This window comes from Phyllobates terribilis, unplaced genomic scaffold, assembly GCF_046119375.1.
Source record: "Phyllobates terribilis strain yellow unplaced genomic scaffold, ASM4611937v1 Scaffold_11__3_contigs__length_659146591, whole genome shotgun sequence".
Classification (NCBI taxonomy): Eukaryota; Metazoa; Chordata; class Amphibia; order Anura; family Dendrobatidae; genus Phyllobates; species Phyllobates terribilis.
Window position 1 is genome coordinate 150,994,239 of NW_027362771.1, and position 19,148 is coordinate 151,013,386.

General features: G+C 39.4%; 1 protein-coding gene across 2 annotated transcripts in view; it reads left to right on the forward strand.

Moving 5' to 3' along the window:
• NTN4 (netrin 4) overlaps positions 1-19,148 on the forward strand; it is a 164,917-nt gene that overhangs the window by 114,064 nt on the left and 31,705 nt on the right. For both annotated transcript variants that reach the window (XM_073651676.1, XM_073651675.1), the window contains 3 exons: positions 6,015-6,228; positions 11,855-11,928; positions 17,375-17,443. In XM_073651676.1, coding sequence (XP_073507777.1) covers positions 6,015-6,228; positions 11,855-11,928; positions 17,375-17,443 — 357 coding nt within the window. The remainder of the gene's footprint in view (positions 1-6,014; positions 6,229-11,854; positions 11,929-17,374; positions 17,444-19,148) is intronic.

The window sequence follows — 19,148 nt, forward strand, 5'->3', positions numbered from 1 at the left end:
AGCACTTTCACATTTTTATTGTTTAAATGTGTGTGTACATGCATGTAATGTAGTGTGAGTGTGTTAATATACTCAGCTACCGCTGCTCTCTCTGGTGTACAGCGCCAGTCTTCTGCTCTTCTCAGTGACTCACCACAAATGAGAACTGCTGGTTTATTCTGCACTCTATGCCTGAGCCTGAAATCGCTGTTACAGTAAAAGGCTCTATAGCCTCGTTCTGACACTCCATAGGCTTACATTTACAAGTCGCTTCCGGGTCTCTCTGTGCTCTACGTGACCCGGAGGAGTCTGCAGAGTGGTGACATCATTCAGAAGTACGGCGCTGAACACGGGAGAGAGCGGCAGAAGGTGAGAATAATAATACACTCACACTACGTTACATGCATATACACACACATTTAAATAAAAAATGTTAGTGGGACTGCTTCTTTAAGGTTTCTTTCACACTTTTTGTTTTTTTGTTTAAATGGTTTTATGTTTTATTGTCATTTTGTTAAAACATGCAATTTTTTGTGTCATTTTTCAAATCCCATAGGGAAGCCTATGGGTAAAATGCCATACCCAGGGCTTTTTGTGTTTTGTAGGGGGAAAAAAGCCAAAAAATGTGAAATAAAAATAGCCCAAACAACATTGTATCTATTGCGTTTATTAATGCACAATAGACTTTAGAGTAACGCTATGTATTGAAGGCACCCTTACTTTATTTTTTCCTGCTCAGTCACAGAGGTCCTCGCCTTTATTGCGTGTAACAGGAGTATTTGGCAGAGCTAATACTGTATGTCTTTCAGTAATAAATTACTAGAGCTTTGATCTGTTTTCTTTTTTCTTTTTCCAATTTGGCACTGATTTTCTTGCTTTTAAGACATTGATAAATAACGTCTAGAAGTGGCAGTCTTCATTGATTTTGATTATTTACTATTCAAGACTCCAATAAAATGCATAGAATGTGTTCTATGTTGAATAAAACTTTAGGTTGGGATGAATGTGTTCCCATTTAGCTTAGGATACAAAACAGGGCACACATAGTAATATATTTTTAATATAGACTTATAATTTTTACCACGCATCTGCAGAATACAGTTATAGTAGGAAGCAGCAGTACAGACTCACAGGGTAAGCAGGCTTGTTCCTGCTACCACTCAAAATATTAATACAAAAAGATTACAAAGTATTAGTTAAAAAGGGATGTTAAATTATAAACTGCTTTTTTTTTAATTATTATTTTTGGTTGTCCATTTTAAATGGAATCTATCAGTAGGATCAACCCTCCTAAGCCATATACATGGGTATGCAGGTCATAGAAAGTTGAATAAAATGATACCTTGAAATCTGCGATCCAATGTCTTATCCTAGAGAAATACATATTTTTCTTAATATGTAAATGAGCTCTTAAGATCTATAGGCAGGACAAAGATCTACATGAAAATCTGCCTCCAGAGCTTTTTATAAATGAATGGGGGCATTATCAAGGTGAGTTATGTAAATCAGGAGAGCAGATTGTCACCCATTACATGTCTCATAATGCAAATTGCCTCTTCAGAGAGCAAGAGGACTTGAACTTTAGTGTCACCTATTGGAAGTAACAATCCTAAAAGTCAATATCAACCCTTTAACGAGCCTTGCCATATGACTTGGGTTAACGGCCAAGCCAGAATCTCAATTTGCAGACAGTGTTTTGGGGTGTTGTCCCTCGTCAGTGCAAAGTATGAAATCTGATTTGGCCTGGCTTGTCACTTTATCACAGCCTCCCATAATAACTCCAACATTGTATGATGGCCCCCACAGTAGTCCCCACACTGTAGGAGTAGGAGGGTCCCCACAGTAATCTCCACACTGTATGATGGCCCCCAAAATGTATAATGGCCCTCACATTAGCTCCCACACTGTATAATGGCACCCCACAGTAGTCCTTACATTGTATGATGGCCTACACAGTAGCCCCCAAATTGCATAAGTGCCCCCACATTAGCTCCCACACTGTATAATGGCCCCCACATTAGCTCATAGGCTGTATAATAGCCCCACACTGCATGAGGGCCCCATACAGTAGTCCCTATAATGTGTGAGGGGGCCCCCACACTGTATGAGGTCCAACACAGTATCCCCCACACTGTATGAGGGTTCCCCATACTTTATGATGCCCAAGAGTCACACCACAAGGTGCTGATGTTATACGTCACTGCACCGGAATTCTGACATTCTTTGCATGCATCGGCACCTCGGCCAGAGCATCACTCTGCTGTTCTGTAGACCGCAGGCTTAGGCTATGTGCCCATGCTGCGGAAATGAAGCAGAAATTTTCTGCTTCATTTCTGCATGTCCTCTGCCGGATAAACGCATGCGGAATTCCGTACGCGTTTATCGCGCGATTTCCACATGCGGAATTACCTTGCGTTTTTTATTGCATTGCAAAGGCAATTCCGCTTGCCGAAACGCAAAATTAATGAACATGCTGCGGATTTTTCCCCGCAGCAGAAATGCTGAGGAAAAATCTGCAGCATGGGCATTGAACCTGCGGAATCCCCTTGGGGACCATGGGGGGCGGATTACATAGCGTTTAACAAGCGTATATGCTGCGGAAATTCCGCAGCATATCTGCTTGAAATTCGCTATGTGGGCAACATAGCCTTAAAGTGACTTGCAGTCTACAAAACTGAGAGCAGTAGTTCAGGGAGATCATGACTTTGTGCTCTACCGCAGAACCTTATTATATCAGCATTCTGCTTTTGCCGATACAGTTAGGAGTGGCAGTAATTCCGGGTGGGCCTTTCCAAGCAAGAGGCCCGGAGCGACCGCACCCTCTGCCCCCGGTAGCTACCCTACTGCAATGACTGTAAAACATACATGTCAAACTCAGGCCCACAGGGCGGTTATATTTAGCCCACAAAGCCAGAACCTCCACCCCTGTGTGGGGCCCATTATTCTGTATGGAGGACTGTGTGGGACCCATTATACTGTATTCTGTTTGGCCCGCGCCTTTGTCCCAAGTTTTTAATTTTGGCCCTCTGTGTGTTTGAGTTTGACATCCCTGCTGTAAAACAACAAACTGAAAGAACTATTGAGGTATTTTTTATTAGAAGAACTGTGCAAAATGGGTGATAACATTTATATTTCAATGTTTTCTATTGTCTCCAGAGACAGTAGAAAGGCTGCCAGAATGTATTTTGCAAAACTGAGTCTTTAATACCCAGTCCAGACAGCAGCCTCTGGCCAAAAGCTCGGAGTTAGCGGGTGGTGATTTTATCTGGCTATAAAGCACATTATTAGCTGTTGAATGTGCGCTGTTACTTGATTTATGACTTTGTCAGAACTTTAGCATTAAAGAAAGAGACCAGATAAACATTGTTCAATTACTCTATCAATCAAGCTCTTAGTCATACTTGTAAAACTCACAAGTTGTTCTTTGCCGTATTACTGTTCTGTTTTGTATGGAAAGTTAACAAAGCATGTATAGAGGTAGCATGCATTTCCTTATGGCTTCTGTGGTCTCACAGAGGCAAGGTAAGGACCTGTGGACTTTTGAAAGTGCTGTATTACGGCTTTGTACAAAACAGAACATTAATGGATATATGGGTATGAGGCTTTAAATAGACAGCATCGTTTCAGCAAACTTTGCTTATTAGATTGCCAATGTATACAAAACTGTTATACCATATATATAAAACATTTTTAAGCGAAACAGTGCTCTAAAGTTATGATTACTAGACATGTTTCTCTTTTGGGCAACTTGCTATCCACTGCCTGTGGTCAAGACTTATGGTATTTGTCTTCAGTAACAGACAAGCAGGAGGGAATACAGGTATTGAGGTGTTGTCCTTACAAGTCTGAGGATGCTCCCTACTCTTTTTCATGTGGACTTCGCCTTAAAAACTGCTTAAAAAAGCTAAAAAGAATGAACATATGCACTGCAATGTCAAAATGACTTTGCTGTGCATATGTTCATTCTTCTTGAGATACGAAAGCTAAAAAGTGATCTGTAGATTCTTAAGGTGTCTGTATATGTGTGTAATAATATACAGTGTGTATGTGTGTGTGTGTATAATATATATATAAGAGAGAGAGAGAGATCGATATAGAGATCGATATAGAGACAGATATATATATATATCGTATGTATGTGTGTCTGTGCGTGTATACATTGTGGGGGTTCACTCTCTCAGGTAGCCACTTGGAACACAAAGCCACAGGGTTTTTCTATTATACACGAAATAGTGTTCATTTCTACTGGTTGTACAGTACCAAGACAAAACCATAAACCTAAAGTCCCTAGCCTTGCCAAGATACTAACTAAACAAAATAGACCTTGGCTGCTCAGACATGGCTGAGCTAGTCTCCATTCAGTCACATGAAACAGCTATCGTTCGTAGCAACCAGTGATATTTGCAGTTTGGTGCACACGACAGTCTGTGCAGTCTTTTTTGAGAGAGAATCTGACCTCTCTCCAGCTCCAACACATCCCACATTGCACAGCTTCCCCTAGCTGACTGACCAGTTAACACATGGCCTGGTTCTAGTCATGGCTATCCAGGTGCACCTAATCAGGACCTGTGGTGCTAGGATTTAACCCTAGCCTACCTGGCTTTGCTACAATATATATTTAAACAAAATAATCAAAGGTGGCAAACAAAAAGGCGCCAAAGAAGACGCTTTTTTCAGGAAGGAAACACTGCCGGCATTTTCCTGAAGTGTCTTCTGCTTCAAATACTTGGCAGGTACTTTGGAATCTAAAAGACGTGTGCACACACCCTTACAAAGACAAGGTGTCTTGCTGAACACAGCCTCAACACAGAACAGTAGGAAAGCTGATGGACTTTTATCATGCCTATGACTGTTTTTACCAGTCATTAACTGGCCAAGCACAATTGCCTGCTGTTTGTTTATAGCACCTCTATTGTGCAGTTACAACCTTCCCTCCTCCCACATGCTTTTTTTTCTAAATCCTTGTGTTTCCCGCTACTCATTAATTCAATTTGGTTTTCTGTGTTTTGTGCAATGGAAAAGCCTGGGTTACAGCTTTTACACTGTTTTGCATTTTTATTATCGTGTGTAGATATATAGGAAAAATATGCAATGCATTGTGGGATGTATTATTATTATTTATTTTTAGGACACCATTGATTCCATATTGCAAAATACAGATATAAATTACAATGAACAAACTAACTATGACAGACATGGGCTTATACAGTGGACAGAAAGTGAAGGAAAGGATGTCAAAAGTGCATGCTGCCACAGCTCAGCCCACTCATTACACGTACCCCGCTTTTCAGAGAAATTAAAACAGTTCTAGTATATAGCCTTCTGAGGAGGCATACAAAACAACTATGGGTATCAAAAAGTGGAGTAATACAATTGGACAGCACACTGACCAATGTAAGTGAATAGGACTGTTGACAATTTGTATTCACATGGATAGAGTATTCATGTGAAAAAAGATGACTGCATGCAATATTCTCTTCCAAGTCTTGCATGAGATGCGCCCATTCAAGTCTGTATACCTCAAAAAATCTGCAACAGCAAAAACTCATTGTGAAAAACCTAATTCCACACAGAACATTTGTGTAGCATCCGATTTTTAAGGAAATAGTGGCATTATTAACCTAGAAAACTACTTTATCATGTACATTATTGAAAGAAGATATATGAAAGCGGGTTGTGCACTGACTTCACACAGATGTAAAAAAAGGACACATGGATGGCGCTCGGATGACAGTATGGATGAATATCGTTCAAGTTATCTGGGTCAAACGCAGACAATTTTTCATATGCTGGTCTGATCCTGGTCCAAGCCCTTCAATTTGCTTAGTTTTTCTAACTATATTTAGTACAGAGGAATACATTTTAAATTGCTATAATGTTGTGTACCATCGACTTCAATCTCTCCCATTTTGACAAAGCTAACTTGTACAACTGGAAAATGTTCTCTTTACAGGCACTGCTAACAGTTTTGTGTCTGCATACAGGATATATTACGTATTATAACCAGTGATTGTTTTTCTTTTCTCCACTTTTAGCATGTTCTTGTCACCCTGTTGGATCAGCAAAACATTCCTTTAGCAACCACACATTATGTGACCCTCAGAATGGAAACTGCCCCTGCAAACCCGGTGTAGCTGGCCCTACTTGTGACCGATGTATGGTTGGATATTGGGGATTTGGTGAATATGGTTGTAGACCATGTTCTTGCCCGGGAAACTGTGATTCTTTCACTGGAGACTGCATCACCAAGTAAGTTTCTTGTGGTTTTAAAAAAAACATATATAAATGATTACATTTTGGTAGAGTGGTAGAGTTTGCATGCTATTTGACTTAGTTTTTTTTTATTCAACTTTATTGCCAGGGCTCCTTGGCAATATATCGGACACATTGTGTTAACATGGTGATCTCATGCAAGATTGAAGACAAATCTTGCATTTGTTATGGTAACTATGAAATTTCACAGAAAAATACACCTAAAAATTACTGTTTATTAATATCCTTTAAAAATTCCCAGTGTAGATATTGTGGTTGCTATTCATTTCATTTGATTTCATTTGAATCCATCCAATCCCAGCAGCTGCAGTAGGGCAGTGGAACTGAAATAACTTAATAAGAAAACATAAAAAAAAGTTTACAAATATTTTTACAATGTAAAAAAATACTGAAAAACTTTCCCTCCACTAGAATACGCATTGTATAAAAAAAATATAGAAAAAGTACACCACTGTTTAACTGTTATCACTATATCTATAATCAGTCAAGCTTTAAAATGATCACCTGACCTTCCAAAAAATAAAAGAATAACAAGTGCTTAAAAAGGTAATATGTACTTCAAAATTGTATTTCTGAAAATAACTTTTTAAACAAGAAGTAAGCTCTCACACGGCTGTAGCTGAGGAAATAAAGTTTGACAAATGTATAGCAACTCAAAAAATTAATGTTTTTAAATGTATTTATTGTGCAGAAGAAGTAAAACTATATACTGTAAATATAGTGATGCTGTCAGGGCAGTGGCTGTGGAGTCGGTAAGCCGAGCTTCTCACACATAAATGGCCAATAATTGTTCATAATGAATTTCCTGTAATGAAATTGTATTATCAGTGTCATTTTTCATAAATATCTAAAAATATAATTATTAATATAAATATAAGTATATTTACACTAAAATTTGCAAACTTGTCTAAATTCCTATGAAAGTTAACATATTAATTAACCAATATTTATAACGGATAATATATTAAAGATGAAGTCTGAACATTTCACTAAACTCCACCCAAAACTGACACCCACGATTCAAACTCCATAGCCTAGATTGATGTAACTGACCTGACCAACCCAATAAAGTTAACATGTCATTTGTACCTCATGGTGGAGACCTTTTAAAAATGAAACCACAAAAGCTAAGAAAAAAATGCAGAATTGATTTTTTTTTATTTTTTTTTTACTTGCAATCTTTCCTGCAAAAAAATCTAAAAGCCAATAAATAAATGATATTAATCACCAAATTGTGCCGTAGAACACTATAGCTTTTATTTATGCATCAACAAAGATGCAGAGTAAGAAGATAATGGCAACACTCCAAAGATAGGATTGCCTAAAATCTTGTATATGCGCCCAACAGGGTAGCAAGTCCTATCGAGATGGATTGTATAAAATATGTTAGTCAGGCCCAGGGAGGCATGATTAGAGGATACAGGGCAGGACTAGTCTAAGGGTTCGCTCACATCTGCGTATATAAACTCGCTGAGGTTCTCAGTCAGAAAAGTTGGCGAGTGCCATGCATTTTTTTCTCACCTAGCATCCATTTGTTATGTGAGTGCTATGCGAGTGTGCGTTTTTTCATCACCGAGCATCCTTATGACATGCGTATGCAATCCGTATGCAATGCACTTTTAACATCAGCTTTTACATACAGTAATTCTGTCATTTCAAGCTGGTTTTCTAACTAATAAAACAATCTTCTATACAGATATAGATAGAATAGATATTTTTCGGATTATAAGACTTTTTTCCTCCAAGTTTGGGAGGAAAATGGGAGTGCTTCTTATAATCTAAAGTGAGCTTATTGGGGACGTTGGCCACGGTGGAGTGGGGTCACAGGTGGCAGGGTCGCTTCTTCAGGAGGCTGGCAGCATTTCCCGAGATCTCAATCTGTGCATGCGCTGCCTCCTGCAGCCATTTTCCCAAAGCCCACCACAAGGAACTGAATGGGAAAGGGGACTCCTATCACCAGGGCCGACATTTAATAAGCGGCCAGGCATTGCAGCATCGCCCCACTCCTGCCACTGCTGGAGCATCGACCCTGCCTACTTTGACCCTGCTCCATTGCCGCCGCTGCCCCCCCCAGGTAAGCTACCTTTTAAAATGGATTATAAAACGCACCACCATTTTATTTGAAAAAAATGTTTTTCCTATTTTCCATGCCAATATTTGCGGTGTATTTTATAATCCATAAAATACGCTATATAGATAGATAGAATAAATAGGATAGATATCATAAACTAGCACCCTTTAGTGCCCTTCATGTGGCACTAAAGGGTATTTAGCCTTATTAAACCTATTAAATAAATAATTAATTTGAAAAAAATGATGTGTGATCCCCCTTATATTTAATAACCAGCTGGAGGTTGGTGTTATTATGGGAAGGGGCCACTATCCATGGAGTTTCCCAGACTATTAGTAACAGCTCAAAGCTATCTGCATAGCCTTTACTGGTTATTAAAAAGAGGGGACCCCAAAAAAATGACGTGGGGTCCCCCCTATTTTTAATAACCAGCAAAGGCTATTAATAGGCTTGGAAGGGGCCATGGATTTTTCCCCCCTCCCAGACTAATAACAGCAGCTCACAGCTGCTTTCCCTCAGCTGATTAGTAAAAATAAGGGGGACCTGACGCCATTTTTATTTATTTATTTATTAGTTAACTACAAGGACACATAAATACACAAGCAAATAACTGATTATAGATCTCATTGACATATTTCAATCTCTATCTATCTATCTATCTATCTATCTATCTATCTATCTATCTATCTATCTATCCTTCCTGACAATTCACACTGTGAATTTACTGTACTTGGCTGATGAAAAGTAGAGTTTCCTTTGAGATGTGTGCATAAAAATCGGACGGCACACGCATGGTCCATGTGCCGTGCGATATTTTTCTCGCACCCATTGACTTGCATCATTGGTGAGTCTCGGCCGTTTTACACGGCATGGTGCGATTTTTTATTTATTTTTTTTTTCCTCATTTCCCTTAATTTTTTCATTTTTTGGTAGATAAAGCTGTGCGAGGGCTTGCTTTTTGCAGGGTGAGACAACATTTTAATTGATACCATTTTGGTATAGCTACGACATTTTGATCACTTTTTAGAGTATTTCTTGCTGTGTTGTGATGACCCAAAACATTTTTTTCATTTTTGTTCTGATTATGGTGTTTACAGATCTGAATAATTATTTTATATTTTAGGAAATCAGACTTTTCTGGATGTGGTGATACCGCATGTGGATTTTTTTATTTTCTTTATTTTTTATGGGGGGGTGTAAAGAGGATGATTCAAACTTTTTGTGTCTTTTGTTATTTTTTTCAGACCTTTTTTTTTACTCTTTATTGTATTTCTTATTCCCTTTGGGGGACTAGAACCTGCAATTGTCTGATCGCTTGTACTACAGGAGCTTTTCACAAAATTAGAATGTCATCAAAAAGTTAATTTATTTCAGTTCTTCAATACAAAAAGTGAAACTCATATTATATAGAGTCATTACAAGCAGAGTGATCTATTTCATGTTTTATTTTTGTTAATATTGATGATTATGGCTTACAGCCAATGAAAACACAAAAGTCATTATCTCAGTAAATTAGAATAATTAACAAAAAACACCTGCAAAGGCTTCCGATGTGTTTAAAAAGGTCCATTAGTCTGTTTCAGTAGGTTCTATAATCATGGGGAGGTCTGCTGACTTGACAGATGTCCAGAAGGCAGTCATTGACATACTCCACAACGAGGGTAATTGCTAAAGATGCTGGTTCTTCACAGAGTGCTGGATCCAAGCATATTAATGGAAAGTTGAGTAGAAGGAAAAAGTGTGGTCGAAAAAGATGCACAAGCAACCAGGATAACCCCAGCCTTGAAAGGATTGTTAAGAAAAGGCCATTCAAAAATGTGGGGGAGATTCACAAGGAGTGGACTGCTGCTGGAGTTATTGCTTCAAGAGCCACCACACACAAACGTATCCAGGACATGGGCTACAAGTGTTGCATTCCTTGTGTCAAGCCACTCATGACCTATAGACAATGCCAGAAGCGTCTTACCTGGGCCAAGGAGAAAAAGACCTGGACTGTTGCTCAGTGGTCAATGGTGTTGTTTTTCAGATGAAAGTAAATTTTGCATTTCATTTGGAGATCAAGGTCTCAGAGTCTGGAGGAAGAGTGGAGAGGCACACAATCCAAACTGCTTGAGGTCTAGTGTGAAGTTTACACAATTAGTGATGGTTTGGGAAGCCATGTCATGTGCTGGTGTAGGTCCACTGTGTTTTATCAAGCTCAAAGCCAGTGCAGCCGTCTACCAGGACATTTTAGAGCACTTCATGCTTCCCTCTGCCGACAAGGTTTTTGGAGATGGAAATTTCATTCTCCAGCAGGACTTGGCACCTGTCCACACTGCCAAAAGTACCAATACCTGGTTTACAAACAACAGTATCACTGTGCTTGATTGGCCAGCAAACTCGCCTGACCTTAACCCCATAGAGGATCTATGTGCGCATGTGCGAGATTTGAAGGGAAGTGACAATGACGCCGGCTCTTGCAAACCATGTTATCACACCTACAGGAGTATGATAACATGTAAAAAGGGCCGACAAGTCTGGTGAAACTAGTGCCCCATCAACTAGTCAAAGGCCTAATTAGCATAGGAAAATCGGAGGTTATAAATACTTTTTTTAAACGTGCATTTACAGTAAGTGAATAACATTTATACAGGGCTGGTTAAGCAGGGAATTTAGTAATACATATGTGAATGCTGCTGGGTTGGAGAGCATGGGGGACCTGACTGGTTCCCATTAAGTTAAATAAGGCAAACATACACCAAAATATGAACATGTGGGCTTCATTAACACAACTTTCTAGCAAGTTGTCAGTCTTTTCTCTTTTCAAATGTAGACATTATTGTGTCTGTGTGAAAAAGGCATGGTCGCTCTGTTGAACACATTATGAATAAGTCCTAAGAAACTCATTGACTATTTATACACAGCAAACATTTGATCAAGGCAATCTTTGCAGTATCACTTATTATTATTATTATTATTATTATTATTATTAAAGGATAAACATAAATTGGTGATATTAGATATAGGTAGATTCAGCAGACTAATATTCAAAAAGTAACAGATGGCATTTTACAGGATCATTTATATTTTCCAAAACACCTTTAAAAGATTCTACATGGGTATTTAAACTTCTGAGCTCATCGGTACATACTTTCTATTATGGCCTCATGCACACAGTTATATGGTGTAAGAATAGGGGCAGTCTTGGGACTTCACTTAATTTCCACACCATATGGAGTTTTTTCTATTGGATTCCATATAAATTAGAGTGAAAATAATTTGTGGCATGCTTTATCAGATGCCATGTTGTGGAGATACTCTGTGCTAGTGTGCCTAAGCACTGCTCCTAGGTGAGAATATCTCCCCCATATAGCGGCACACAAAGCTGACAGTTTGTTCTTTAACGCAAACCTTCATGGACTTACATTGCACATCGCCTCTGAACTATACATATTACATTCAACAGTAAAAAAATTGGCTGCATGGTTTAGTCCTTGTGCCCCCTTTAAATGTAATTAATCTGTTCAAAACTTATTTTTTTTTAATTCACAGCTCGGAAGTTGACTGGTATCATGGTCCTGATTTCCTATCAACTGAACAGGGATTTTCAGCTCTTCGCCATTCAGGTGAGAATCTTTCGCCCTTTTTTATAGCTATTTGGTGAGCTCTGTTTTTCATATTCAGTTCTGTGTGCTTTTTTGTGCCCCTCTACCAGAATGTGCAATTTTATAGAATGAGCATTATGTCAGCTGTACTTTTCCAGTTTAATGTATGTGTCGTGTATAATTAGGAAAATGAAACTGTGCTGAACCACCACCTAGACAAGAAGGCAATTTTTTTTCTGAGACTGTTTTCATGTAAAAGTCCCAAGTACACCTGATACAGAAATGCTTGTGTGGTATCACATACATACCAATAACCACGTTGTGTGTTTCTCTCAGAGTAAAGGTAAAGATTTTACCAAATTGAAAAAGTCTCTGTAACCTCAAGGAAAGGCTAAGTTCACACAACACTTTTTGCCTCTTAATGGCTTGTCCGAATTCCTAAATAACTACTCTTTGACCTTCTCTCTGGTAGTGTGTGTCTTTTTTTTTTTAGCTGGACTAAAGTATCATAGTAGACTACATCAATAAGGTGGCCAAACTGAGTCCAAAGTTATATGTATTGGACTCTAGTTGTCTCATTGAAGTTAAGAGCACATCTGATTCTCATTTTTTGGGGATTGAGATAGGTGCTCCTAACAGAGTCAGGAACAGGCAGCAAAACATGGTCTGAACATGGCCTTAGGCCCTGTAAACACCATCATTCTTCATCCTATAAAATGGTTCTTTTTTTACAAGAATAGAAAATGTGCCTCTAAAACTGGATTCTGATTCTTTTGCATTGCGGTTGCCATTTACGTCTAATACAGTACAAGAAACAAAGCAGTCCAGATCTTGCTTTCAATAGGACAGAAAAAGGTGATCTGTACCATGTTTGTGTCTTATTACATCCTGTTTTAATAGTAAATTTGACAAAACACAACAACAGTATCCTTCGACATGATGCACATACAAGCTGTGAACAAAAGCTTCCTAAAAAGGGAACCTGTCACCAGTTTTGCCATATCTCAACTAAAACTATCACTTTATTCAGCGCCTGTGGTGCCCTCCATAAATGCTTATATAATCCCCTGAATCCCACTGTATACCCCCAAAAACCTTTTTAAATTCTCCCACGCTGTATGGTAATCTGGTCGGACCAGTCTGATGGGCGTGGATTCGTTTTGACAATTGTGTAGTTTTTCAGGGGACTGGCCCAATGACATTGTCTTGTCTTGTTTTGTTCCATTGCGCTAAGTGCTGTACTAGGGCTGAATGGATAGAGATAAGTACCTTCATACAATGTAGCACATTGATTTCCCAACCAGGCGTAAAATGTATCACAGTGAAGAAGAAGTATTGTGGTTTTTATAATCCCTATTTTAATTTAATTTTTCAATAGAAGTCATTTGTGTCAATGAGAAATGCATTAACTGTGGTTTGTTTTTCTTGGATTCTACAAACATTCCTTTTTCTAATTATTGGATACATTGAAAACTGCTCCCATTTTACTTCTCCCCCTCTTTGGAATGTCAACAAAGGGAGTGCTGCTGATCTGCATGTCATGAGACACCTGTGCTGATGTTGCAAGCCAAATTAACCCTTTTTTTTCAGAGACGGCTATGATTGTTTGTTATTTTGCAGGCTGTGGAGCATATTTTAAAATGTTCTTGATCTTTCATTTCTTACTGTTTAAAAATGTTATTTTGTCTGCACATAAAATTGAAAGGATATGTATGAACATTTTACTTACACACAGACACACACACTCTATAAAAATGCACACACAGATCTATACTTTCTGACTCTACAGTAGATGGGAAGACTGAAAAAACATCCCTGGTGAGAGATTGACCTCAGCAAAATCCTTCACATGAATATTCCAACCAGTACCCAACTGCTCCACTAGTACTGCCATCTTAAGAGACTTAGTAAAAAATGTAAATAAAACATGTAGATACTTGGTTCTCTGTTGAAGAAATGGCTATTAAGAAAAAACAATTCAGCACTGTACAGAGCCAAAAATGTCGCAACTGCTTTTTTTTGTGTGATCTAGGGTTGTATGTGATCTTGGGTGCTTATCTGGCCAAGTCCAGAGGATAAGTGATTGCATCACTGTCTATTCAGAATTATTTTTCTGTTCTATCTAAATGAAGAGAGACTACACACGTGCAACCACAATCTGCTGGAAATGGAGATCATAGATTACCAAGATGTGTGCCGATCTCTTCTGTCAGATTAGTAACATAACAGTTCACCAATTATGACATCCAGAAAACACTTAGAATCTACCTAATGCTATTTTCCTTTTTTTCTCAAACTTCTCCACATCGGAATGAATTGGATCACACTATGCCGACACTTTGATCAAACTCTGACCAGAGTTTGATCAGTGTCATTTGTATAATCAGCCCAAATCTCTTGGATGAGAGAACCAGAGAGTTTGGAAACTACACCCCTCGAGGATTTTATCCAGGGGCATAGTGAGAATTTTGAATCCACAGATACGGCACAGAATTTGATAACATTAGGTTGTCATATTGAAAAGGTTTTTGTTTTTCACAAAAATCTTGCTTTAGCCCTAAATTTTTCACTTTTGCAAAAGGTAAAGCCAAAAAGTAACAACGGTAATTAGAGCTTATATACAGAAAACATCCACGCTAACTGTGGCATCAAAGTAGACTACACAGGCGCAGAGACATAAAGTATAGAATAAAAAAAGCCAGCCTTCGGTACATAGGTATACAGGCATATTGGATAGATCCACAACGTTTTCACATATCCACACATGAAGATGTGCAAGTGTCAACAAGTATATATGTTAAGTAAAATATAAGATCTATCAATAAGTGAAATGTATGAATATATATGATTCTGAACAATATAAATCAAAAAGCATTTGAGAGAAAGACCAGCCTTAAGGCTATGTGCCCACAATGCAGAAATGCTCTGGATTTTTCCTGAGCGTTTCTGCATCTCCCTGGCAGAAAAAACGCATGCGGATTGTACATGCGTTTTCCTGCCAGGGACAAGCGGAAGTGAAGCGTTCTTCACATGCATTTCTGCATGCGGGTTGACAAGTTGTTTCCAAGCGATTTTAGCATCACTTGGAAAGTGCTTGACAACTTGGTCACACTATATAAATCCATGCAACCGGCATGGATTTATGTACTGTGACCGAAAGAATGTTTAAAAATAAAAAAGAAATCTATACTTACCTTCCAATGGCCCCCGCAGTCTTGCTTCACTCCGTCCTGGCTGCCGGCAGATCGCGGTACACTGAAGGACCTGCCGACGTCAGCGTCGCGTGACCCGTCACATGACTATGACGTCAGCGCAGGTCCTCCAGTCCATCGCGAGCTGCAGGCAAGCACAGACAAGGAGACTGGGGGTCATCAGAAGGTAAATATAATATTTATTTTTTTATTTTATTCTTTTTTTTTTTTTACAGTTTCTATGGTACCCAGGTCCAGAGGAGAGTCTCCTCTCCTCTAGACCTGGGTACCATCCGCACATTGAACGCATGTATTCCGCATGTGCTTATCTAGTGAAGCGGAATACATGCGTTCTAATTATTATTATTATTATTATTTATTATTATAGCGCCATTTATTCCATGGCACTTTACATGTGAAAAAGGGGTATACATACAAGAACAATTACAATAATCTTGAACACAATGTGACAGTGACTGGTACAGGAGGAGCGAGGTCCCTGCCCGCGAGGGCTCACAATCTACAAGGGATGGGTGAGGATACAGTAGGTGAGGGTAGAGCTGGTCGTGCAGCGGTGTGGTGGATCAGTGGTTACTGCAGGTTGTAGGCCTGTCGGAAGAGGTGGGTCTTCAGGCTCCTTTTGAAGGTTTCCACGGTAGGCGAGAGTCTGATGTGTTGGGGTAGAGAGTTCCAGAGTAGGGGGGAAGCACGGGAGAAATCTTGGATGTGATCGTGGGAGGAGGAGATAAGAGGGGAGTAGAGAAGGAGATCTTGTGAGGATCGGAGGTTGCGTGCGGGTATGTAACGGGAGACTAGGTCAGAGATATATGGAGGAGATAGTTTGTGATTGGCTTTGTATGTCATGGTTACAGTTTTGAACTGGAATCTCTGAGCAATGGGGAGCTAGTGAAGAGATTGACAGAGAGGAGAGGCCGGGGAATAGCGGGGGGACAGGTGGATTAGTCAGGCAGCAGAGTTCTAATGCAAGTCAATGGCGGCGAAAACACAGCGCTTCCGCAAAATAATTGGTAGTGCTGTGTTTTTTTCCGCAATGATAATCCGCAGCGGAAATTTCCGCAGCATGTGCAGAGCACATGCGTATTATCATTGGGGAACATGGCAGGCCTTCTACCATGCGTTTTTTAAGCGTTTTTGCAACGTTTTTGCCGCTGCGGAAACGCTTATTAAATGCATCGTGGGCACACAGCCTAAGTGTGAGGACATAATGGAAAGGGAATGAAGAAAACGGTGTGTTCAAAGATCGGTTGGTATGTATGTTGAAATACAAGAAAGCATTGGTATACCAAGGCAAACATCCAAAAAGAAAAAAAAGGCTAGTATGTATATGAATATGCACTGCCCATGCCCACACAAAGTGTGTGCTATATATTAAGCCAAGCCATAAATGCCTGGGTGTCATAAATAGTGAAAAACTATTATTACATATTGTTACACCCAGGCATTTCTTTCTTTATCCATGCTGAAAAAACACTGCTAAAACACTGATCACACCAGTACTGTTTTTTCACGTATGTGCTTCATATGGACTTGTGAAGAAGACCTTAGGCTACGTTCCCACAGTGAGGTTTTTGGTGAATTTTTTTACACTGTGTATTTTTGAAAACATGCAAGTAACCTATTTTACTCAATATGTACAGAAATGGTGCAGAAAATCTGCAACATTAAAAACTCCTCATCGGAACGTAGCCTTACAGGTACACTAACAGCTCAGTGTTACATTGATTTGATCATGAAATTAGTGGAACAGCCATTTCTCCAAAGTATTCTTTCAACACAAGAATGCTAGGCTGCATATTGCTTGTGTAACTGTGAGCATCCTGCGTGGCCTAAATGTGCTAACATGGCCTGCAGTATCTTCGGACTTGTCTCCCATTGAGCACAACTGATATGTTGGCAATTGCAAGGGGAGCTGCTAGCATCTCATTTTGATGCTTTCCATACCCAAGTGCATTCAGAGTATTTCTACAGGCGCTCATACTCGATATTGAACAAATCAAAACGTTTTCAACATTTTTACAATATTTCATAATTTCCCATCATTAACATGTCTGTCAATCCTGTTTTTTTCATAAGTCCATGCCTTTTCCGCCTTGCTATTGCAATTTCAATGTTGAGGAGGGTAGTTCACTGCTATATTGTGAAGAAAATACCACAATCAGATTACTTCTGGATAAATACTAAATCTATTAAAATACATTTTTATTACAAGTTACATATACATTCTCATATTTCTACATTATTTACTTGTATTTTAGGAAAATGTGAGTGCAAGGATCAAGTTTTAGAAAATGCAAAAGTGTTCTGTGACATGAGGTACTCCTATGGTGAGTTACATTGTTTATTCTTACAATAGAAACATCTTTTTTTAGGACTCATTCCTTTCTCAGAAGATAATAGAATTGTATTAACCAAATTCCAGAGCCAAATGAATAATAATAATGTTGTATTTTTCCCTTGCTCTAATTTTATGTGATGTTATTAGTGATTTCCGGGGTTGCTCGGCGGGAGCTCGGGTCCCCTCCCTGCATGTTTGGCTCTCTTTAGAGTGCCAATCAACATGCAGGAATGCCTGCCACTCATTGTAATGCCGCAGCCATGGTGGTTGTGGCATTACAGTGATTGGCTGGCCGCACAGCGTCATCAGGTCTATATCAGACCTGGCGCCGCTGTGCTCGTCACACTCCGGAATCAGGCAGAGTAGGGAGAGGTGGTACTGCGTCAGGGAGAGATTTGTTTGTGTATTAGGTAGTGTAGGGAGAAAAACCGTACATTACACATATCCATCTTAACAAACAGTCCTTTTGAGGACTAACTAATCCATCTGCAGAGATATCAGGCAGGCAGTGTATACAGTCCCTGACAGAAGTTATGTCGCTTATCCATGTTATGTAAATAAAAGCTTATAACCTGATGTTAAATTCATCCATTGGTTTTATAAATTACTCTTTTGAAAGCTGAAACCCTCCCAAATTTGGTTTAGGTTAAGAAAATAAATTGGCATCAATGCTGAAATATTGATCATTTAATGAACACAGAATGGTCAGATTTTGGCAAGACAAAAGTTTTGTCGCCTGCTCATATAATGCACCCAATCCTAGTTTACATCCTCACCAGTGCTCAGTAAATGATCGATTAATTAGTGGGTGTGTATAAAAAGAAACCCAGCACCCCAGACCTTCACTTGAACTGCAACTTGAGCTCTGACAACATATCAAAAATCCACCCTGCGACCAAAGCCTTGATTATCAAGAGGCTGAAGACCAGATCCACTGCAGAGGTGGCTGGCATCTTTAATGTGTCTCAGCGTCAAGTACAAAGAATTAAAAAAAGATTTGAAGAGACTGGAGATGTGTTTGACAAGCCCAGGTCCAGCAGACCCCGCAAGACAACTGCTCAGGAGGAACGTTTGTTGGTTAGAAAATCCAAAGCAAGCCCCTCTTCCACTGCAGCAGAGCTCCAACAGGCCTGGTCACCTCAAGTCCCTGTGTCAACTAGAACAGTTTGTAGGATACTGTCTTGAAATGGCCTCCATGGTCGAATCAGTGCCCAGAAGCCAGCACTAAACAAAAGGCAAATAAAAAAACTGTGTGGCATTTGCAAAGTCCCACAGCCTTCTAAACAGATGGACACTGGAAAAGTGGCAGAAGGTGGATTTCTCTGATGAATCTTCAGTAGAATTACACCACAGCCGCCGCAAATACTGCAGGTGACCTAACTGGAGCCCGTATGGATCCAAAATACACTGAGAAAACAGTTAAATTTGGTGGTGGAAAGATCATGGTCTGGGTTACATTCAGTATGGGGTGTGCGAAACATTTGCAAGGTGGAAGGCAATATCAATAGCCTAAAATATCAAGAAGTATTAGCTACCTCTTACATTCCAAATCATAAAAGGGGTCAAATTCTGCAGCAGGATGGTGCTCCATCTCATACATCCATCTCATACTTCCATCTCTACAACAAAGTTCCTCCAGGCAAAAAAGATCAAGGTGCTCAAGGACTGGCCAGCCCAGTCACCAGACATGAACA